Source organism: Sphaeramia orbicularis, chromosome 11 (genome assembly GCF_902148855.1).
Source record: "Sphaeramia orbicularis chromosome 11, fSphaOr1.1, whole genome shotgun sequence".
In the NCBI taxonomy this organism is placed as follows: Eukaryota; Metazoa; Chordata; class Actinopteri; order Kurtiformes; family Apogonidae; genus Sphaeramia; species Sphaeramia orbicularis.
The window spans coordinates 8,580,516-8,605,164 of NC_043967.1; the positions used below are offsets into that span (position 1 = coordinate 8,580,516).

Consider the following 24,649-nt stretch of genomic DNA (forward strand, 5'->3'; position numbering starts at 1 on the left):
CAATTTAATATGAAGTACTCCCGCGAGTCCACTCCTCTCCCCTGTGGACCGGACCCCACTGCGTCGCCCCCAGCTTCCTGTGACAGCCGGCAAACCCCGCGGGTCACGTGACGGCGTCGTGTGGCGTCGTCAGCGGCTCGAGCTCAGTCAATGTGAGTTGAAATAGGGGGAGGACTGGAAGGAGAGTTCATGTCGGCTTTTGCTGTCATATTTACACACATTTAACACCTCTAGACGAGCCGTGACGTACAATTCAAAAAAGGTAAGGGTGCGGATTTGTTGATAATTTATTACGCGTGTGTCTTATCTAATAATACGCTATTTCTATTAATACACGCGCTGGTGGTAGCCGAATAGTGCTTCGGTTAGCAACAGCCAGCATCCCACTAAGCTAATGGACATGTAACCGAGGAAAGATGGAGACGCGATGAATTATCAATCAGGACAGCTGCAATAAAGTAAAACTACAATGGGATGTCATGTTGGCTCAGCGCTGTAGACATGGGGGCGCGGCGTGTTGTCACCGTCCTAAAAAAAAAATAAAATAAATAACTTACTGGATTCATAATGGCGATCTGGCGATTTGTTATATAACGTGGCTAATATACTGTCCTTTAGAGATGTTTAATGGATTTTCACTCATGGGTATGGTCTAAGTAATGCAGGATTCTGTTTACTGAGCTTGATGTAACAGATGATCGGAGTGTCGCATTTATCTGCGCTGCTGAGGCCTAGATGAAAGTGAGCCCGCTGCAGGTTCATCACGAAAACAGCTAGTCCCGCTGTTAAGGTTTCTGTTTTTGTTCCATATCGTCGTTGTTTGTAATGCCCCCTTAGATTTAATTTGAACATTAGGTGAATAATTAACATTAGATCTGTTGTTAAAATCGAAGGCGTCTTTCTGTCCGTAGTTTATTCATGTTTTCCTACGTTATATCTGGAAGAATTGACCGACATTAGATACAATGGTGTTTTGTAACGTCTGTCTAGAGCGGTGGTTCTCAATCTTTTTCTGTGGGCCCCCTTTGGAGGACGAAAAATCTTCAGGCCCCCTATCCACCCCAACAACACTGTGACAGTGGTGCAATTGTAAGTTCTATTGAATTAACATCGTTACAATACTTTTTGCTTTTCCTTGGATAATTTGTTGTGCAAATTAAAAATAACTAAGATTTTTGCTTGAACAATACAAATAAACTCAACAAGACTGCTCCCCGAGACGATAGTTTTCCAAATAAAAGTAGGAAATGCGCAATTATTTTACAACTATGACATTAAAGTTACTTTTTTAGAACAACAAACATTTTGGCAACAAAGATGAACATTTTGACAATATCAGTGGCTGTATCGAGCCCGTTTACATTGCACATCTCAGAACATTAATGTGCAAAAACAAAAACATTGCACATTCTTCTTTTCCAGTAAAATAGTTGTCCATTCTCCCAACCTAAACTCGTCTAGTCTACTGACCGATCACCACGGCAGTAGATTTGTTTGTTGTACGTCCCTAAAATGAGTCCTGGGTGCTCCAACGCTAAAACATTAGTTCCACCTGCTAAATATTCTAACCTGAAGGGAAAAATAAAATGGGACCAATGGCCCTGTAGCTTATCGGACAAATTAAAAGCTTTGGGAAATGTATCCAGATGCCATTTATTATCACCCAGTTATGTGTATTTATTATATTACAGAAATAGCCCATGTTTTGGTCATATTCCAATCAGATCTGTTAAAAATTCAAATTCCAACTTGGTATCATTGACACTTACTGATTTATTGTATCAATCCACTTCCTATCTCTTATAATGGGAAAATTTTTCAAAGTCACACCAAATCCAGAATCAGATCCAGATCGAAATAATTTCAATACCTTGTGTTGACATCATCATAAAGAAGCTGTATACAAGTTTGAAGTCAATCAGAACTGTAGTTTTGGAGAAGAAGACGACGATTGAAATTTTTTCCCCATAAGAGCCCATGTTAAATTTCCCGTAAGTTCCCATATCCAGAAGAAGATCCTGATCAGCATGTGGCCATTATGTTTTGGTCATCTCCCCATCAGGGCTGCACTGTAGAAATTTCAACTTGATATTATTTATATTTACTGAGTGATTGCATCGATCCACTTCCTATCTCTTATAATGGGGAAATTTTTCAAAGTCGCACCAAATCCAGAATCAGATCCGGATTGAAATAATTTCAATGCCTTGTGTTGACATCATCATAAAGAAGCTGTATACCAAGTTTGAAGTCAATCAGAACTGTAGTTTTGGAGAAGAGGATGATTGAAATTTTTTCCCCATAAGAGCTCATGTTAAATTTTCTGTAAGTTCCCGGATCCAGAAGAAGATCCTGATCAGCATGTGGCCATTATGTTTTGGTCATCTCCCCATCAGGGCTGTACTGTAGAAATTTCAACTTGATATCATTAAATTTACTGAGTGATTGCATCGATCCACTTCCTATCTCTTATAATGGGGAAATTTTTCAAAGTCACACCAAATCCAGAATCAGGTCTGGATCCAAATAAATTCCACTAACTTTTGTTGACATTATCATAAAGAAGCTGTATACCAAGTTTGAAGTCAATCGGAATTGTAGTTTCAGAGAAGAAGATGATTGAAATTTTTGTAACGGACAACAGACGATGATAGACGACGACAGACGATGACAGACAATGACAACGACGCCAGATGCCGCATGATGACAATAGCTTATGGCCTGTCGACAGGTAAGCTAAAAAACACTCAGGAGAGATCCCATGCCTCCCCCGGCAAGCCTTTTGGGGGCCCACCCCACAGTTTGAGAAACACTGGTCTAGAGCTATTTAAACAACTAAAGTAGTGGTTCGTACTGTGGAATTGTGTTATTGATCAGTAGTAAACATGATTGTGTAGAACATATGAGCACTTTACAATATATTCTTAAAAGGTGACATTATATATTTATTTGTTAGAGGATTTTTTTTTTTTTTTAGTTTTTCCTTAGATCAAATAAAGTAAAATTGAGTGAATTATTTGTACGCTGTTTGCACAATTGTCATTTTAGTAAGTAGAAATATTCATAGAAAATCATACACAATTATAATTCCATGCTATACATGAACAAATCATGGCTCAATACAGTCATGAAAAATAAATAAATAAATACACATAAAATACTGACACACTGCAGTCCATTTAATTTCGTTTTAATGTTGCGTTCTTTGCTGTGCATAGACATTGCAAATATCTGTTACTTTGTATTAAATTAAAGGTTCATTGGATAATATTTAGTGACACCTAGTGCTGAAGTTGGAGATTGAGCTATTCGGGCTACATAAAACATGGTGGAGCCCATGTTGGTTTTATCCACACTCATACATCACAGATGACAGTAACAGTAGAAGACAAAGTTAACCAAAGGACATTTTTAGCTCCTGCAGAAACATGTACCCCTCTATCTGAGTGCAGAAGTGACTCATTCTTAGTTAATCGAAACAATGATGCTCATTTTCTTTTGATTATACACTAATAAAAACCTAATTATGGATGTTATTTCTGCAAGTAGGTCCTCAAAATTCCCTGAAATCGTCCATGTTGAACCTTTAAACTAACCTTGCTAGGATGACTTCATTATTTGACCATTAAAAATATACATATAGAGTATTTTCAGTGATTTACTGTTTGTCTGTATGAATATTTTGTTGTTTATTACACTTGGATCCACACAAAACACTTGGCATTTCCATACTCTCCACTAAATGTTTGCAATTTATTGATGGATAGTTTTATGGCTTCCAGTTCTTTCACAGTCTGACTGTCGTTGTCCCAGGCTGACGACATGGATATACTGGAGTGTTAATGAGACAAACAGGCTCTCTGTTCCTCCCGAAATGCATGATAGCCATGTGGAGTGAACTAGTCCACTCTCCTTACAATAAAGTTTAAGTTTACTAGTTGTAGCAACTTGATCTAATGATAAAAAATTTCAAATGGTGCTTATGTAGATAATATGTAAGGAAAGAGCAATAATTCAATGTAAAGGAGACTTTTATGAAGTGCAGGGTTACTGAATCCCTTTTTGCAGCCTTACTGAGCACAAAGGCTTTTATACGTTACTTTCATTTTGCTGTCGATGGAAGATTGGAAGAGGAGAAATACTAGGAGAAATATGACGATGGAGGGAAGTACTGCCACAATATGATCATCAACTGTAGCTATTTAGTACAGCACTGGGAGACAAAGGTTCCACCTCAGTTAGAAAAAATTACAGGCTCCATGTCATCTACATAGGTGGCAGGCATAAACCTGCCACCTATGTAGATGCCACATTTAGTGTTATACATCTCTTGTTTTCAATGCAATGAAAGCATTTGACTTCTGGAGTGAGATACAGTGTTGTGTCTATCAGTGATGAGAAATGAAATGTACTTTGCAGATTAGATGGAAAAAGCTGTTTTAGCTCCATAGTAAAACAACCAACTGAAAATCAGTATCTGCAGCAGTGGAGCAAGTCAGTGACATTGGTAAACACTACTAAATGGACTGACATTACCAGTCCATTACCATCAGAGATGTGACGATATGAAATTTTCATATCACAGTTATATTGTTAAAATGTACTCAAAATGTTCAAAAACTACTTATACATACACTGAAATAATTTAAACATTTTATTTTGAAAAAAATAAAAATAACAATGTACAATGCGCAATGTCCTTTCTGTTGGCAGAAACATTAAAATATTAACATGTAAACATCAAACACACAAATGTGCATTAAAGATGGCACCATATGGCCATAAGAGGTAACTGCACTTTGTGCAAATTGTAGATAATAACCAAGAATACTTTTCTTTACATTCAGACTTCAAGACTAGATCTAGTCTTACAGATTTAAGAACTGGTACAGGAAGAACACTTTCATTGTTTGATGTAACGTATCTAGAAATTGGTGTCAAATGATTAAAATTTTAAATCTGATAAGTCACTGGGTTGCTGTGGAATAATTTGTTTAATCACGATGAAATATAATTCATTTTTAATCTAAATTAATCGCGTTTCATTTTGCATGCGCAAACAGACTCAAGAAAGAAGGGAATATATATGCACTTAATGTGTTTATTAAACACCGTCAACAGTTTCAACAAAACAGCTTGAACCAAATGTTCGGGGGTTTTTTGTTTGTTTTTTTTGTACCCATATTTACCGATGTGCTGTTTCGTGTCTTCCATCTTTATGGGTTGCTTTTGTTGCCTGTCACTACCGGATCAACTACCCATTTGTTCATGCGCAACGCTAACTCTACTTGGACAAACTGCCCCAAATACATTGGCAGAGACATTCAGAGACATTCTGTTCTGCAGATGGGTTATTTGCATTAAAAATTTTAAGCAGATTGATCATGTTGATGGATTAGTCCACATTAATCAATCAATCAATCAATCAGTCAGTCAAATTTTATTTATATAGCGCCAAATAACAAAAATTATCTCATGACACTTTACATATCGAGTCAGTCGAAACCAGACTCTGGTTTCGCGTTAATGTGTTAATTTTGACAGCCCTACTAGAAATCAAATGTGCATATAAAAGCAACACTACCATTTGTGTGTGAAATGTTGCCCCCCTTTACAGAGATTTGTTCTGCATTTTCTGTTGACAGGTTGACCATCTTCAATTAGTTTCCCCTCAGCATCCTTTCAAAATCCAAAATATGCCCAGACTTCCGACTTTGTCCTCTTAGTGAGGGGGAAAAAAAAATCTCCGGAGCACTGTCCCTGCAATCAGTGTCCTGCACCGACAGATAACCCGCAAAAACATGCAAGGACGGGTTTAAAAATAGGTAAATAAATAAATAAATAATTTTCACAGGTATGGGCACAGGGAAAAATTAAATGAAATGCGGGTAGGTAGCAGGCAAGGAAGTGAAAAAATAAAAAGATTCATGGATGAAAATAATTTGCAGGACATTTAATGATGATGATCATCTAATTTCACTGTGGTTGATCCACAGCCGGTTTGTTTTATTGGGAAGTGAGCCTCACCTCTGCTTACATCTGGCCACAGATGTCATTGAGCAGCATGTTAGAGATTTATTGATGGTGTGCAGTTTAGCCAAAAATAAAGCCCTTAAAAATGAGTTACTGTGTAGACAATGTGTTTAATCTCAGGTCGGGTTGCAGGTCTAATGTACGGTGGTACGGGCAGGTGCAGATTGGACATGAAAAAAATGCAGGTAGCAAGTCAGGTTGCGGTACTCAGCTTTGTGGGTACAGGTGAGTGTGGGTTTGGAAAAGTGGACCCATGCAGAAGTCTGCATGCAGGTGCCTTCCACTGTATTTTCAAAGGCCAAACAAAGCAAACTGCACATGGGCGTCTGGAGTGCTGCTGCTTCTCCAGGAAATGAGTACTATCACTGTAAGTTTTTCAAAGTGTGGTAATTAAACACAGTTTTAATGATAATTAGAATTTGAAACGGTAATACCAACCGCAGGGAATTTTACTGTGGTTTATCATTATACCGGTAATTGTTACATCCCTGGTCACCAGTTACTAAACTACATCATGATGAGCCTCTGGTTTCAGTCACACCTGCAGATCTTCATCCTCCAGATTGTCCTATGGACAGCTGGAAGACATGTTTACCTGGTGAGGTCATGTCGCTGATAGTAGTTGAATACCATTAAGATAAATCCACTATGCAATATCAGCATTTATTAGCGATAAAGCTTTTATAAGCCAAAGTGCCATTGTTTTCTATAGCCAGTGTCCATAATTGTAGCATTTATCATGTTTACTGGAATATGAGTATCCAGATTTTTTTTTGTGTTCCTCGTAAATGCCATATCCAAAATATGATCAAAACCAGGATAACCCACATAAGTAGTACTTTTAAACTTGGGTTCTGTTTGGGGAAAAAACGCAAGGTAATTTAGCAACATGATTTCATCTTTACAAAGAAACTAAGCACATTTTTGTCAGCATGTGAAAATAGTGGCAGCAGTATGTTATTATACAATACTAACCTACCCAAAGTGCTGGCATCTGTCACAAGGCAAGTTGTTGGCAAGTTTGACACGGCCAGAGCTGGTGTTGACATGCTGCATCATGATGACAGCATCTTGCTAGACTGCTGCATCGGCTGGCAGATAGGCCAACAGAAACACAGCAGAGGGTAATCAGCTGTAGGGCACACTTTCACAATAGCACTGTAAATAATACCATTGCACTAGCAGCACTTTGTTTTAAATCTCTCTGACTAGGGCACTGTTAAAAAACGTGGAATTTTTCCCCCTGCATAGGGAGAAACTGTGGTAAGTTTGAAAACCACAAATTTCTTGTTTTGTCATGCCGTTCTGATACATCATTTTAATGTAGTTGTCTTTCAGTGTAGGAGTTTTGCAGCTTTGACAAATATTGCATTTTCAACATATTTGTGCATTTGTCATTAGGTCCTCCATCAAAGGTCACATCCTCCTTACTTTTTTGTGTTAGGCCCCTCTGAGGCCCCATGCCTTTGTGTGGTGTTGGTTTTTGTCACAGTGCTCACTGGTATATTTTTCGGTCATGCATGTTGCATGTAGGTTTGTTGAGGTATTGTGCAAGCCTTATTGTGTCAACATGGCTCTCTGGCTAGCCCACTGAATCCCTGTCTTTAACCTAATTCCCCCTAGTGATCGCTATCAGCAGAAACCTGGGACAGTGGCACTGTCTTTATCCATAGCGTTGGGGCATCTATCCTAAGAGGATTTGAAATCTCCCATTTAATACTTGTCAAGCTTTACAAATGGTGCCTCAAACAGACTCCCCGTAAAACAAATAAAAATATACTGCCACCCCATACATCTCAAACAATGTAAAGTAGGCCTGTAATGGTACACAAGATTTCCGGTTCGGTACGTTTTCGGTTTTCAAAGCCACGGTTCATTTTTTTTTTTTTTTCGGTTCGGTACGGGAAGAAAGAAAACCCCTCAAAATGTCTTTAATACATTTATGAATTTTTGAACATTTTTCCCCCAATTTTTGGACACAATAGAATATAGGAAAAGAGGAATAATATAATTCTGCTGCTATAAATCAAATAGAAAATAAAATAAATTATTAATATTACTAAATGTATTTTAAACATTAGTATTGCACTTTTCCCTGACAGGTAGTTTTGAACAAACAAGAAAAATCTAATCACAGTTCTGTCAGCTCACATTCTGCATAAAAATATCAACAAAAAAATTCAGCATGAAGTGCAACATTAACAAGAGGGCAAACTGGTATTCTGTTTTAACAAACTGAAGAGAAACATTGACAACACAATGAACCAAATTATTTATTTTAGGACAGAGAACAAACTGTTTAGGACACTGTGTGTGCCTGTGTGCACGGGGGATTTTTTTTTTTTTTTGTCGGAGCCGGGGGGTGGGCGGGGGGCGTGCAGTTATATACCTGGGGTGCGGTCCATAACTAATGTAACGAACGCTGTCGTGAAACGAAAGTGAAACTTTACATACTTTCAACGTTCTATTTATTCCTCTATTGTACAGCGTGCATGATAGACAGACAGACAGACAGACAGAGCTAGTGTAAGTGTTTTAGAACTACTGTAGTTCCTAGGGGCCAAACAACGTCCGTCTTATTAACGTCTCTTTCCTCGTTGTTGTCTTTCACCTGAACCTGAACTGATCCAAACTGGACTGTACTGGTGGAGGGTCTTCAGTCTCTTCTTTCCAGGTTCACATCATATTTGTTGTTGTTTTTTTTAACCTTATATCAACTTCTATTTCATATTTCGGGTTCATGTGTGCTCCTTTAATATGTCCATGTGAAACTTGCGCGGATTTAAAGTTCCGCATCAAACGACATCTTTAATTCCTTTTTGTTTTTGTCAACATACTGTGCCGTTTTGGTACAGCTGTGTACCGAACTGAACAGGTGTGTACCGAAACAGTTCGGTTTGGTACGTGTACCGTTACAGGCCTAATGTAAAGTGAAACCACTGTTTTGGTGGAAATGATCTTACGATACATAAGAGACATGTGGCTGGCAGAAAGGACACTAATTCCTTCAACTTTTTTAGTAAAAAAAACCCTCAAAAGTATATTTGCTTTTTATAATATTAGTTTATGTATACACAGAGTGCAATTTGCTGGGGGTGGGGGGTGTTACATCCCTAATTCTGCTGAATGAATTTCATTCTCACCTGAACCGAAATGTTGGAAGTCTCGGAATTTGCAAATGTCCCCATGCACATAAATACATTGTATACCTTACCTATTTCTCTCTCTGTAGCCTCTATATCAGTGTCTCTTTCTCTGTATCTGAAAGTGACTTTTTTTTTTTACCTGCCCCAACCAGCGGGTAACCTGCTGATCCGCTCATCACTAGTACAGATGTATGTCTGCAGGCGCCAATGTACATGTTCAACTTCATCTTAATGGATTAGGTCACAGGTGTCAAACATGCGGCCCGGGGGCCAAATCCGGCCCACCAAAGGGTCCAATCTGGTCCGTGGGATGAATTTATGAAATACCAAAGTTACACTCAAGATATTAACAGTCAATCATTTTACTTTAGGGGCCATAAAAAGCCCTACTTGGGGTCAGATCAGTAATATACTACCATTAAAAACCTACAAATAATGACAATTCCAAATTTTTCCTCTGTTTTAGTGTAAAAAAGTGAAATTACATAAAAATGTGTAAATTTACAAATTAGCCTTTCACATAAAATATGAAAAACTAGAAATGTGTTAAGAGAAGTAAGTGCTATTTTACTAATTTTCTGCCACTTACTAAAATATTTTGTACATTTGCAGATCCACTGTGATCTGTAAGTTGTAATGCACATTTATTAATGATAAGCAGAGGCAAAATAGAGTTAAAATTGCACTTATTTTTCTTAATAAATTTCAGTTTTTTCATGGTTGTTCATGTTATTCACATTTTTAAAAGGACAGTTTATAGATGTAAACGTTTCCATAATGCATTTTTACTTTTTTCACTATAAAACACATTGAAATGTTTGGAGTTGGCATTATTTATATATTATTATGTTATTATTTCACTGGTCCAGCCCACTTCAGATCATATTGGGGTGAATGTGGCCCCTGAACTAAAATGAGTTTGACACCCCTGGATTAGGTTTTATGTTAGGTTTACAGTCTGATTGAGTTGCTTATTCGCCATAAATCCTCTACCATGTTGGCGTGATCGGCCCTTATCCATGGTCCTGAAACTTAATTAAGCCATCTCCCACATTGCAGGTGTGGCCGTTGCAGAAAAGTAAATGTTTTATGTTTTTTTAGTTTCCATTAACGATGAATGTTCAACTGTTAGACATGTAATAGGGCCTACCATTAACTTAAAAAAAGAATTAGGCCTGTTGATTGGTTGTTTTTTCATGACACCCCCCCCCCCCCCCCTGTGGTTTTTTGACGAATCACACCCTTTGAATACATAATGGGAATATTCCCTTTAGGTTTGCTCAGGATGTTATGTACTGTTTCAGTACAGTGTCTGAAGTTACATGAAAACAGCTGTTTGTTGGGAAAATACCAGAAAAGAACAGGTCACCCCCCACCCACCCAGCTAGCTGTAACTTCATGCTGATTTCTGACTTGAGTGTCCTGTTTGCTGACTTCTGTGTGGAGGATTACACCAAATAATCCATCATACACATATAATCAGCTGCTCTCAGACCAGTAACATTAATTCAGAATTTGGAGTTCTATCTATTAAGCATGACTTGGATATGGAACATAAATGTGAAGTAAGACTGGAAAGTAACTTACTTTTTAGTAATCCATTTTTCTTAACAGTTATACTGTGATTGTATATGTTATCTGAACTTGAGCTGTTAACTCATGCCAATTATTTTCCAAAGTTTAAAGTTCTGAAGTCTTGTGTAAAGTTTCACATGGATATTAGATAGGGATTATATCACATGTTTTTACTGCGTCACATGATTGACTGTGATCCCATAACCACGGTTCAGCATTATATTTTTTTTTCCACTTGCTGGGTCTGGCAAGTTTGGTCGGTCAGAAATTAACTTGCCTGTGGTTAACTTTTACATACCCCTATACACATCTTTCAGTTCATTAGAGAATATTTAATAGTAATAAAAAGAACCTAAAGTTGATTGTTATGTTTAATCTGCATGTGCTGCTCTCAACAGAGACAGAATGAAGCAAGAAAAAAATGTTTACCTCCTTTTTTCATTTTGACTTGCCCACCACTTCAATCAGACAACCTTTTTATCCTGTTATGTGTTAAATATGAGCAAACAAAACATTTTGAGGCTTACAGAGGAACTGAGAAGTGTATTTGTTTTATTCAGGTTAGTTTAGCAATCCTTTTAGGTAAGCTGATATTGACTATAGTGCCAGTTTACTGACAAATGAAACTAATTCAGCAGAATTGGTGTATTGAGTGCACTATATGCCTCTAAGCACAACCATTGTTGTTCAGAAAGCTAGAGGGGATTTGGCTTTACAGATAATGATCATAATCTGTTATGATTTTGATGGAAACTATCAGTATGAAGCACATGTACTGATCATGTTTGTCTGCAGTCTGTTGAAGTGATGGAATGACAGGGATCAGGAGTACACACTCTGGACACTGATGTATTTGTCAGGGTAAACTAAAGCAGCATTTCTTAATGCCCACTGTTAATTCAGTGCAGCATAATTATTGTGTGTGTGTGTGTGTGTGTGTGTGTGTGTGTGTGTGTGTGTGTGAAAAAGTAACTACAGAACTACTTACTTTGTTTACATACCGACATTATATAGACCGTTGTTCTTTGAAGAACACAAGCCTTTGCACCATTTCAAGCCCAGTCTGCTGCCCACCCCAGCTCAACTTTTGAAGTCAGCAATTACGGGAATGGCTTTTGGCTGTTTTCCTGCTCAGCATAAGGTTTCCACTGGGGACTTGGCCTTTATATTAGACCTGCAGAGCACACTTGAAAATACTAATCATCCTAGTAAATACAACTGACTGATATGAGATATGAGTCATGATTTAGCAGGAATTGACTACAGACACATGGGAACTGTTTTCCCCTGATGTTATGCACAGGGTGTGACGCTTGAATTCTGTTATCTAAAGGCTGACGGATAACTGCCATTTTCAGGTCTTAAATGCAGGGAATCTGATAAACTGTCCACTGATATTGCTGCTTAGCTTTTCATCGGCAACTGAAAAGACGCTCTGCCCTTATTTCAATGTAAAACAACATACTGTATGTTAGCATTCAACTACCTCCTCACCAGCATTACTTTTTAATGGTATTACATAATACAAGAAGACATAAATTAATCCTGGGAGATCAGCACAGTCTATTTCAGCCAGAAATTTAAACAATCTTGAGGATCAAGCTTGCAATGTAAATGTAATTGCTTTGTTGTCTTTTTACCTGACTTAGAAATGTTGTGGTTAGGTGAATAACGTTATGTTACATTGTCTTGGTTGGGTGTGAAGACAGCAAGACGGTACAGGTATGAATCTTTATTAGCCTCACAATCCAATTTGATTACAATCACCTGTCTATGATTCATGATGCATCTTGATGGCTGCATTTGTAATTTTTTTGTAACACTATGGTTGCTGCAACAACAGATTGTTTAAATCGATTCAAATCAGTTGCGTGCTCTGTAGACAAATGTTTTAGCATATTGGAGGTCTTTCCCCATTTTGAAGAAATGTAAGCTTTGCAAGTGTTGCAAGTGGCCCTTGTGTCATCTTTTCCCATGAAATATAGCCATACTTAAGAGCGTTTCTGCCTCGACGCCATGTTACGTTACACCAAAACAATGCAGCGTACATGTGATGTCATCACGCATGCATAACAAAGGCGGAATCGATGAGCAGAATCGTTAAGCAGGCAAGCAAACCATCCCAAGGAATTGAGTTACTGGGAACCAGTTCTCACAAAGAACTGGTTCTCCATTCCCATCCCTAATTACAACATCTACCGATGGAAAATTAAACTAAGCACACAAGCTAAATTTGGAAGTATACACACTTGTGCACATTTGTGTACAAAACATAGAACAAAACTAAACCCAGAGCCAACAGTTTCTGAAACAGGAAAGCTGCAGCTACAACAGAGAAATGATGAGTGTGGAGTAGAAATGTTCATGTCAACAAATCGGCAAGTTATGAAGTTGATGGGTGCTTTGTGCATGTGTCAGTGTTCATTACATGGACACAAAATGGTACATTCTTACTTTGATTCTACTTGGTTTTTCACTGGAGGAAGTGTAACTGTGCACTGAATAAGATAAGATACACTTTATTGATCCCCAAGGAGAAATTCAAAACAGATGTCTCACTAGGATAAAATAACTTCAGTACTGAGAACGTGGCAACATTGCCAAATTGGTTATTCTGTCTTATTCAACATGATAACTCGGGCATCTTCGGAATTTTGTCGTAACGTGCATTGTGGGAAGCGGAGGCTCGCACAGCTGCCTGGCAGTGGCAGCAGCAGTGACACCGTATTTTATTATATGACTGCAACAAATGTGATGCGGAAACAGTTGAAACGCGGAAACGGCTGGGGCTCTGCTTCCGTCCAGCCGTTTCCGCGTCATGTTTGTTGCAGCTGCCACTGCCAGGCAGAGCTCCGTGCCAGCCGTTTCCGTGTCAACTTTGTTGCAACCATATAATACCATATGGTGTGCGAACTTCCGCTTCCCACAATGTATGTCGTGACAAAATTCCGAAGATGCCCGAGTTACCTCCCAGCTCTGTTTGTAAACAAATGGTTTGTTTATGGTAGATGGCACTTCGAAATTGTTCACCGTGAGGGAAGAGATTTAGGTGAGTAATCACAGAAAGACTTATGGATTCATGATACTTGGACAATGACTGTGGTTTTACAGATTTGGTGAAAAATTGGTGACAAAAGTCTCCCGCACCTTTAATTATATATTGCAGTTCCTGTGACACACAGAAGCCTGTTGCTCTGGGATGAGTTTTGTGCAGTAGGGGTGTGGGGATTCTGCGGTAAAGGTCAATATGTGGGCCTTGTGAAGCAGAGAAAACTAATACTGTAATACATGCTAATTTAATAAGTTAAATTAACACAGAGGAACAGGCTGCATCCATGGTAACACTTTCAACACTGGAGTGGACAGTGTTTGCTGTCTCCTCAGTTCTCTCACTCCATTTGTCTTTGCGTTGTAGATGATCCAATGTAGTTACATGGATGTAATATTTCTTGGACCAGATTAAAGCATTTTGACTAGAGATCTGAATTTAACTGGCTGCTAAATAAGTGACCCAATAACATGTGTGTTTACATTTCCTAAAGAATTTAAACATAATTTTTTTGACATATGTAAAGTGAAGATCCAACAGAGAAGATTTTTTTTTAAAAGGTCAATGATGATCACCCCACCCCCCTAACACCATAGACAGTACAACTCTGTGGGAAACACTAAATCATGTTAGCGACATCTAACCTGTTTACTACATTAGATAATGTATTGCTGCCTGTGACTTTACAAGAACTGTTTGAACTGTTGAAAAACTTGCATAAAAGCTGACTATTTATGTGATTATAAAAGGCAAATGTTTCCCCATTGAACAGAGTGGCATTATTAAATGTTTGTACCCCCCCAACCTCAGGGATGCAATAGAGTCAGATTGGGTCTTTTACGATTCACATAGATACATGAAACATCTTTATTCTGACTGGGCTGTTATTCCAGTGTATTAAAATCCTTTTTAAGCAATTAATGGCTAGGATTGATTGACTGCTCAATTAATTGACAGTCATTTTTATAATCACCTTCTGTATTTTAGTTAGTATTATATTCCATGCCTGCAGTTAGATCCCCCTAAGTCCTCCTGAGTCTTGCACACTGGACCTTGCAGCTGTAACTGTAATTGCACAGGCTGATACTGCCTTTGCAATTAATTGTGTAACTCTAGTTAAGCTGATTGTAATAAAGGTGACTTTTTTTTATATTTATGACGGGGCTATTTGAGATGAGGGCAATTTAGAAAAATGTACAGCAGTAAAAAGATGAGTTGACATGAGGTTCAACCCTGTTACCGGTAAAGTTTCCAAAAGATAAGTGACTTATCAGGTCTTGCGGCAGCTAACTGGTGGCCTTTTTCCTACGTTCCAGAACTGGTGGCTACTTGTTAAATAAAAGTTAAGTTATGAAATACAAGAAGTTGACCATGTTGATGAAAGAATCATTGAAAGGCTTGTTTTATCACAGTCTAAATGCAAAAAATCAAATGGCATGTTATTTGTCTAATAGTGTGGCCAACTGCTGCAGCTCTTCTCCATCTCTCTGTCCTCTTCTCCTGTTGGATTATTCAATGGACTGTCACATTTTTAATCAGGTGGATGCAGTGCTTGTGTCTTTGCCAGGTTGGCCTATATGATATACTGTCATTACTTTCTCTCTATTCCCTGCTTTGAGTTTCTGGATATAATATGATTTATGAACATTGCAGTGTAAAATCCCATTTAAGTTAAACTATGTTCAACACTTATTAAAGGTTTGTGATGAGTTGAATCTTTAAGTGGTACATTCTTCTTCCTCTTAATTTTACAGACTGTTCTTGGAGTAGAGTAAGTCTTCCCCAACACCATGTCCCAGGACAAGAGTGGATACCCTGTAATGGGTGAGACCAACCCACTCCATAACAATGTCTATGGACCCCCTCAGCCTGGTTTCGCCATGCCCCCTCCCAACTACAGCCAGGCCCCTGGGGGACCGTATCCACCAGCAGCCGGATACGGACAGCCAGGTTTTCCGCCGGCGGGCCCAGGGTTTGGCCCTGGTTCCTACCCTCAGATGCCTTATCCTCAAATGCCCTACCCACAGGGACCCTATCCTCAGGGGCCTTATCAGCATGGGTCTGCACAGCCAGGCTTTCCCGGAGACCCCAGTGGTAAGTATTCTGAAGGCTGTGCTTAATTCATTTATTTTCTTTATCTGTCCCTTATTGTCCTCCTGCAAGGGAAAGAAAATGTTAGAACTGGAAAATACACACTTAAAGCCATCAGTCACATATTGTCCTCTATGAAAACATCTGTGATTAGCATTAGAGAACCCATCAACTGGTGTTGGAGTAGAACTCAGGACTTTCTTGCTGTGAGGCATGAGTGCTATCCACTGCACCACCCACCATACCACCCTTCATTTGATTCACCAATTTATAATAACAAAAAAAAAAAAAAAGCACATATTGGGGGCCTTGGTCTTGAACCAGCAGCACCAAATTGCCATGCATCTGCATTAATCCACTACACCACTTGAGAAGTGAAAATGGCACACTGCTAAAGTGATTTTGAAGAAAGGGAAATTTACTTCTTTTGGGGATATTAATCTGTGTTTTTTTTTCTAGTTTTCTGTGCTAATAGAAAAAATATCTTGGCAGTGCAAGAATGTCAACCTTGTTTTTAGAACATATATCTTCCCTTTTCTAGGTCCGAATTTGCATCTTATTTTGAGTACAAACAATCTAGAAAAGAGCTATAATATATCAAATGCCACATATGCAACCAATGTTTTCTCCTTATTTTAAGCAATAATCCCTCTTAATTCAATAGGTCCATCCATGAATAATGTAATTAGAAAATTACAAAACTGAATAAAGATTTTCCACTAGTATATCATTGGTCAGTAGTTAATTGTATTTAGTATGCTAAAAAAAAAGCAGTTGACTTCAGATCACTACATTCACCTTGTTCATGATCTAATTTAACTCCTGTTCTGTCTTCTTACAGTAGGGGTCTCTAGTCTCGTTCAGCGATTCAACAGACTCAGCGATTTGCAAAGCGAGTCATTTTCAGCGAGTCATTGATTCGTGAACGAGTCATGGATTCGTGAACAATTCAGCTCATTTCTAGATCATTTGTACTCAAAATAAGCGGCAAATTCTGACCTAGAAACGGGGAGATATATGTTCTAAAAGTTTGACATTCTTGCACTGCCAAGACATTTTTTCTATCAGCACTTAAAACTAGAAAAAAAGATGAATATCTTCAAAATAAGTAAATTTCCCTTTCTTGAAAATCACTTTTTGCTGTGTGGCAACTTGAGTTTGTAACTGAATCTTAAAAAGAGATTTATATTGATGAAACTTTTGGGGAGAGATGTAATATATCCTATTTTAACAGTTATTTACCTGATTTTAAGATTTCCCACCCATTTGAGGCAAAAAAGATAGGTTCTGCTTGATTTAAGATTATAGTGTAAAGCTGAAGACTTAAAATAAGAAATTAACTTGTAAAACAAGATGAATATCTAGCACTTCTAAATCTAAGGTTGTTTTTTTTTATCTTGGTAAGAACCAAATAATTTGCAGTGCAATCCCTGGATGTTCCCTGAGGGTGGACTGTATCTGAGGGACCAAAGTCAAGGTCATGCAAAAGTCAAAGGGTAATACCGCTGATGGCCACGATATGCTGAGTCTAAAAGGCCCTGGCTCCCATAGATTGAACATCTCCCTAACATTAGATTAGTTAATCAGACGTTAGTGTCAAAAGAAGGCTGGAATGTCCCCAGTGTCAAACTTTGATTGACATGTGTGCTTGACTCATTTTTCCCCTGGCACCTTTGTCTTTTCACCTGAATTTGAGAACTTTTTACTTAATAAAACACATTTCTGTCCTGTACACAATTGGACTGTAGTTGTGGTTAAGACTGGCAAATGGCTTTGCTATGCAACTGTTTTAAGTTTACTGTCTTATTGCATCAGTAAAGTAGCAATTAGCATTAGCTCACCCATTACCCCTCTTAGTACTGGCTTCAAAGTGGCATTACAAATATTGTCATGGTGGCTCCGTCTGCTTCTTATGTAGAGTATGCTTATATGTCTTTTGTATTTCTTTAGTTGCACTGTATGTGGCAGGGTCCTTTAGTTTCAGGTCTTGTGTAATGTAATTCATACAAATCAGAAAATCTAATGCCCCTCTTCCCACTGTAATAAGGACTTAAGGGACAGATAGCACACAGTCTGACTTGAGCCCATGACAAACACTTTAAATTTTGTGAGGAAGCATCCAGAGCATGTCTTCATTATGAAACTACATGCATACGACAAGAATCATTGATTAAAATACATAGCTACGTGTACTGAGATACAGACATGTCAGCCAATGAAAGACTCAGTTGCTTATTCTGCACATATTGTATCACATGAGTCATATTGTTTTGGTATGAGAGACAGTGGGCTCAGCTCATACCTAATAGCAGCTGATGTTTATCAGCTGAAATCATTAAAATCTATTATTTACTGTTCCACTATCCTCCTAAAACTCTCTGTTTCCAATGTGAAATTGCCTTTTTTCTCCAAAAAGGATGCACCAAGACCATGTAAATATGTTCAAAGTTGGCTATACTTTAATGCATTCTCCACACATGAAGAGACCATCACTCAGGCATCAATGAGCAGGAAACACTTGAGTCATTTAACCATTTATTTAGTATACTTGTTTTTCTATAGTTTTATAGTTTTGTATATTTTTGTTGCTCACCAGCACCCATGGGCAGCCCTGGTTACCATGGTGATGGGCCTCCTTCTTACTATGACAATGATGAGTTCACCAACTCTGGCTTTGAGGACAAGAACATACGACAAGCCTTCATTAGAAAAGTAGGTTTCTTGCTGTCAAACAGATTAAATGAATCCAGTATATGTTAAGAAATGACATATAGTATATGGTCTAACTTCTGTTAATATTAAACATTACCACAAAAATGTAATTTTTTTGTTTTTGTCAGGTCTTCATGGTGCTTACAGCACAGCTGCTGGTCACTTTCTCCTTTGTTGCCATCTTCACCTTTGTTGATGATGCCAAGTACTTTGTTCGAGTGAATCCATGGACATACTATGTATCCTATGCAGTTTTCTTTGTGGCTCTGATCGTCCTCAGCTGCTGTGGAGAGTTCCGCCGCAAGCACCCCTGGAACTTGGTTGCACTGGTGAGAGGCAAACTCAGAGCAATACTGAGGACACGGTTAAATAAATAACACAAGACATTTAAATGACCTTCGGGTCATATCAGAAACTGTTTCAGAAATTATGTTAATGTGCCTGAGTGTTTTCTGTGTATTGCAGTCCATCTTGACTTTGAGCCTGTCCTACATGGTGGGCATGATCGCTAGCTTCTATGACACAGAGACTGTCATCATGGCTGTGGGCATCACTGCCGTGGTTTGCTTCACCGTTGTCCTCTTCTCACTACAGGTCAGTGCATCGTCAACACCAACAGCAGCTCCAGTATTTAATATTTAAATGTCTGCAGACACAGAAATCATCCTTACTGTTAGACCTCAAACACACCTACACTCTGAGGTGCTTTAACCAGTCTTGCCACAATGCCCACTGGAGCAGTGCCATTTGATTATTATCTCATATTCTGATATAGCTGTATTTAATATACAGATAATGGTACGGGTTACAAAAGAGCATGTTATCTAACTTAATGAATAGTTTATATAAAATGAGCACAAGGAAAGTCTATTATTGTAATGTGTATTGTACTTGGAACGTGCAAGTACCTTTATACTTATTTTTCTTCAACTTTTCAATCAATGGAACAAAATCTAGTACACAAGTAGTAACACATAATATATCTAAAAAAAAAAAAAAAGAAAAAGAAAAGAAATCAAAACACTTTTCAGTGGTATCACACCCCCAATTAAATTTTGGCCTAAACTGTGAATATAAGCAAAAATATCAAAACCAAACATGTAAGGCTCTTGGAGATGTGGGAACAAGTGTGACATATTTTGCGAAGTGCACTTATGTGTATCAATGTGCATTCATGTGACAGAGGTTACCCATCTTTGAAGTATGAACTCCTAGTTATGTCTTGGTTGGTAGGAGTCCTTTACCTACTGAGTATTACCCTGTTGTTTGTCAGATTAACTCTGTACAGAATGATTTGAGACATAACAAAATCATACTTGAGCATAATATGACACTTCAAATGTTTTTTCACACATACATGCATACATACATACATATTTATATATGAGATGAAGGTGTGAAATATTCAAATGATGAAGGCTGCATTTAATCACATTTGGATAAGTTCTCTAGATTGATGTCTGTTGTCTTTTCCTTTTTTCTCTTCATTGTGACCACAGACCAAATATGATTTCACTTCCTGCCGGGGAGTGCTGTTTGTGTGCCTGATTGTACTGTTGCTCTTCGCCATCCTCTGCATCTTCATCCGTCACAGGATCCTGCACATTGTCTATGCTTCACTGGGGGCTCTACTCTTCACCTGCGTAAGTCTGACTCATAAAAAGGCACATCTCAGTTTCTGTGTTTTAAATTAATACTTGATTCTTAATTGTTTGTTCTCTATGGCAGTCCTCCCATATCTTACTTGTATGTGGATATTTTTAGTGGATGTCACATTTGTGGAAAGCCAAGCTAAATGTCCTTCAATGTGAGACAATGTTAATCTCCAGTTTAACATATCTATCTATCTATCTATCTGTCTGTCTGTCTGTCTGTCTGTCTATCTGTATCTATCTGTCTGTCTGTCTGTCTATATTGCGTTAAATCATAACTAAAGTTATCTCATGATACTTTACATTTAGAGCTGGTCTAAACCAGACTCTTAATCCAATTTTTAGACATTCAAGAGAATCCTCCAGGAACAAACTCTTGGTGACAGTGGTGAGGAAAAACTTCCTTTTAACAATCAGAAACCTCAAGCAGACCCCGGCTCTTGGAGGACAGTCGTCTGCCTTGACCAGTTGTGGTTAAACAGCAAATGGGTAGAGGAAGAGAAAGTGAGAGAGAGTGGGTGAGGGAAGAAGGGAGGAAATGAGGGGAGACACAGGGATGCACAGCAAACTGAACTAAAAGTTTTAAAAACTACAACTAGTGAACTAGTAACCCTAACCCTAACTACCAATAACTAGTACAGCTACCCATAACTGCTAATACTACTACTCCAAGTACTAACAGTGGATATGCTACTACTGCAGCTGTTAGTACCAACAATGGAAAACTCTACCTTCACAGTAAGTATATGATAAACACAACTATATGGATAAAAGAATAATAGTGATGGTGACAGGAGAGAAGCAGGTCCAGAGATGGTCCAGGGAAAACCTGAAACCTGACATATAAATCTTTTTAAAATGACTAAAAGCCATCTGTGTTTCCTCTTTTCCAGTTTTTGGCTGTGGATACTCAGCTCCTCCTGGGAAACAAGAAGCTGGCCCTGAGTCCAGAGGAGTATGTTTTTGCAGCCCTCAACCTCTACACTGACATCATCAACATTTTCCTCTACATCCTGGATATTTTGGGACGTACCCGCGAATAAAGTTGCACCTTAAAGAAGATAGGAGGGAAATGGAGAATGCATCTTTTCATTGTAGAAATGTTGCTAACACGCCCTTTTTCTCTTTGATTTCTTTCACCTTTCACTGATCACTTCATTAATCTCTCTCTCCTGTTCCACACATTTAGGGTGTATTCACACCTACTTCGTTTGGTCCGTTTAAAATGGACCAGAGTTTTTTTCCCTGGAAAGTCCGGACTTTTTTTTTAGATGTGAATACAAACATGAACTCTGATTTGATGTCGGTCTGCTTCCAAACGGACTCTGGGCTGGTTCACTTCTGGTGTGAATATAACCGCCCTTGAGCCAAAACAAACCAAGGAACCATGCGCCTTTTTGTGCTTGATGAGCCGCTGGAAGTAGCCAAGCCGCACAGGTAGTCAAAGCTAATAGTAGCAACCATGATCCGTGGACAGACGTGGAGCAATGAGGAGATTGAATGTCACTTTGACATTTGGTCAGATGCCCATATTACGAAACTGGCTCCAAATGAGCTGTTTTTAACAGTTAACATTATTTTGGTAAATTTGTGTCTGTAAGAATATAATCCATAGTCTAAAAACGATAACTGCATGTAGGACCTCCATGTTTGTTTTCATCAACACCGACCTTTGATTCACCCGCCCCTGACTTTTCTGTCCAGTGCCAGCGCAGTCCGTCACATGCGTGCTTCTGTTTACAAATTTTGATCCACTAGCAAAAAGTGCAATGAGAATGCGATCCAACCCAAACGAAAAAAATAAAGCCCGCATTCGATCTGAATCAAACAAGCGGACCAAAGGACTTTCCACGTGTGAATACACCCTTAGTTTTTCAAACCATAACCATACTGTGGATGCAGCAGGTCATGAAGTGCAGCTGAGATGTGCCCTATTAATATAAAAGATCTTCCCATTACTGACAAGTCAAAGTTATCTGTCAGTCCCTCAAGTTTGACTACTCTGCTTGCTCTTACTGTTGTTTGCTTCGACTAACATGGATGGCTACATTCTGTCTACATTACCTTCCCCTGAATTCTGGTTTGGTTCAGCACACGCCGTGTTAAACATGTTATCCTTGCCTTGCTGGAGAGATTTAACAGACAGAGAAAAGGGAAAGGTGTAAGTAGCGGCTTAGTACTGATGCAGACCAGCTTTGCCTGAAGAAAACCAGTGCTAGAAATACCTTCTCCTTTTTAATCTAAGTGTTCCCAAACACATCCTTTCAGCCTGCTGATGTAAAGTAATTCTGCATGGCAACACTGGAAACACAACTGAAGATGTGTCACGATTCTCTAAATCTACCAGAGGAATACCTCTAACTTGCTTGTCACAGCTGTAAATAGTTCAGTGTGTTGCTGTAGGTAATCCTCCCTTTTGCTGAAAGGCATGCTGGAGTGACTCGTATGGATGTTTTGCTTCACAGGAAAATGTGCTTTGACATCAGAACCTATCTTACCCAGTACTAAACTGAAATATCTCAATGGCATCAGAATGAAATTGTAGGATGTGTAGTATTTGACACACAAGCACAGATTCTTCAGGAATTGGAGGAAGAAAGGCTAAAAACTGGATCTGAAATTGTATGTATGATTTTTGAAAGCTTAAATATTTCCTTCATTTTCTTTTGAATTTTTCCTGTCTATTGATTTCTCCTTTTGTCTGGTCAGTATGGTGAAACTTATGTGCATTATTATTTTTATTTCTTTGTATATGAAATGTTGGTATCAGTTAAGACCAAACTGAACCAAGTATTTTGAAAACTTAATGTGTAACCACTGGTAAGAAGTCAATGGAAACCGGGTTTGAAGGATATGGTACATGTATACAGTAATTTCTCTATTTATTGAGCTAGATGTAGCTAACAGGGTTGCACTGAGATATAAGTTGGTGTTGAGAATCCAGACTAATGTCAGGAAGTTTGCAAAAATATTTTTACTTAAGCTGCTTGTGAAACAGTGAGATGCTGGTAAAACTCCTGTCAAGAAGCAAAAAGAATCAGTATTCACTGGTAGCCAAGTACTCCTACACACACAGCCTGAATGATATATTTAACATGTGCAGCATTTTTATTATAAACCTTCTCTGTTCATTTTCCACCTCTTGCATGACCTCCTACATTTGCATGTGCTGATAATGCACATTGTACAGGTATTTCTGTTTTGGAAAGACTGTTGTTTGGCAACCCCGTTAGACTTTTTTTTTTTTTTTTAAACTCCTGTGTTTGTATTTAACTAACGTGTAAGTGTATATAGAACTCTGTAGTGGTTTGATGTGTATAGATCTGTAATTTTTGGTCTGTTTGCATTGTATATTTGCATTAAAACAAATTGGAGCTGCATTCCTCTCCACTGCTGTTTGCTTTTCATTAAAACAAACTATGTAATGGTGTTGATCTTTGTGTATTCATTCAGGTTTTAACTGTTTGATGATAACCTAACCAGTACACTGGCACAGCCATGCTGATGGACGATATTATGGTTGTTTTTGTTGGCCTTTATGAACAAATTTAAGTAAAGAAATGGTAAGAATATATAAAGAGGCCATATAAGAACCCTAATAATAAACATGGTTGATAAAGTTTCATGTAGCCTTGTATTTTACTCAGGCAAGGAACACAGAATGGTTGTGGGGGCACTTAGCTCTTAAAAAGATTTATAGATAGTATTCATTTGACGTCATCCCTGGGGCCCCGCCCCGGTCGCCATATTGAGGGTCAAACAGCATCTGCTGCTTATCTGCAGACCAATATCTGACCACGTATATACCCTAACCATACAAGGGGCATTGTCAACAGAGAGTGTACAATATTATTCAGAGGGATTTAAAAAATACGGTACCTTGTACAAAATGATCACAACAAATCCTTTTGTCTGGTTGGCTCTAAGTTTTTCCTCTTTATCCTGGCTAAAGAATTGGTTAGAAACCTAATGTGCGTTTCCATAATTATTAATATGATGATGTTTACATCAATTAGTTCAGAAGTGGTAAAAAAAAAAAAAAAAGCCACTATTGGTTCAGACAAAACACTTTAATTTTATTTTTAAATGTACAAATGATGTAAAGAGTGACACATTAAATCCTCCTAAAACTGACAATGACAAATGATCTCTGTTGTACACATCTACATATTTCTTGTATTTATATGTATATTAGTGTGCTAAGTCTGGTCCGAAACATGCAGGTCGGATGTGAACTGTCTGATGCTCCAAACGTCCAGGGTCCAAAAAGACCTGCTCCCGTGAATGGCACAGGTGTTAACCATTGTCCTTCTGGGCAGTGGAGCAGACACGGGTCACAGTTTGAACACAGAACATGTACATACCAAAGGGAAGCAGTCAACTTTGCACCT

At 38.3% G+C, this 24,649-nt stretch overlaps 1 protein-coding gene across 2 annotated transcripts; it reads left to right on the forward strand.

Annotated features, from left to right (window-relative positions):
* The first annotated feature begins 112 nt into the window (after positions 1 to 112).
* grinaa (glutamate receptor, ionotropic, N-methyl D-aspartate-associated protein 1a (glutamate binding)) lies at positions 113 to 23,688 on the forward strand. 2 transcript variants are annotated; one of them, XM_030146725.1, is made up of 8 exons: positions 150 to 248; positions 11,165 to 11,173; positions 15,554 to 15,897; positions 18,491 to 18,606; positions 18,735 to 18,935; positions 19,072 to 19,200; positions 20,106 to 20,249; positions 21,152 to 23,688. In XM_030146725.1, the coding sequence occupies exons 3-8, from the start codon at positions 15,594 to 15,596 to the stop codon at positions 21,299 to 21,301; spliced, it is 1,044 nt and encodes a 347-aa protein (XP_030002585.1). In that variant the 5' UTR covers positions 150 to 248; positions 11,165 to 11,173; positions 15,554 to 15,593; the 3' UTR covers positions 21,302 to 23,688. The 2 variants fall into 2 exon arrangements, with proteins under 2 accessions (XP_030002584.1, XP_030002585.1); XM_030146724.1 differs by lacking the exon at positions 11,165 to 11,173 and having other exon boundaries at positions 113 to 262; positions 15,558 to 15,897.
* Positions 23,689 to 24,649: the final 961 nt, after the last annotated feature.

Bases quoted from the DNA above. Each gene is read 5' to 3' on its own strand.
- grinaa (XM_030146724.1), top strand. From the start codon at position 15,594: ATGTCCCAGGACAAGAGTGGATACCCTGTAATGGGTGAGACCAACCCA. The intron at 19,201-20,105 runs GTCAGTGCATCG...TTGTGACCACAG, and splicing joins TTGTCCTCTTCTCACTACAG to ACCAAATATGATTTCACTTC. The intron at 20,250-21,151 runs GTAAGTCTGACT...CCTCTTTTCCAG, and splicing joins GGGCTCTACTCTTCACCTGC to TTTTTGGCTGTGGATACTCA.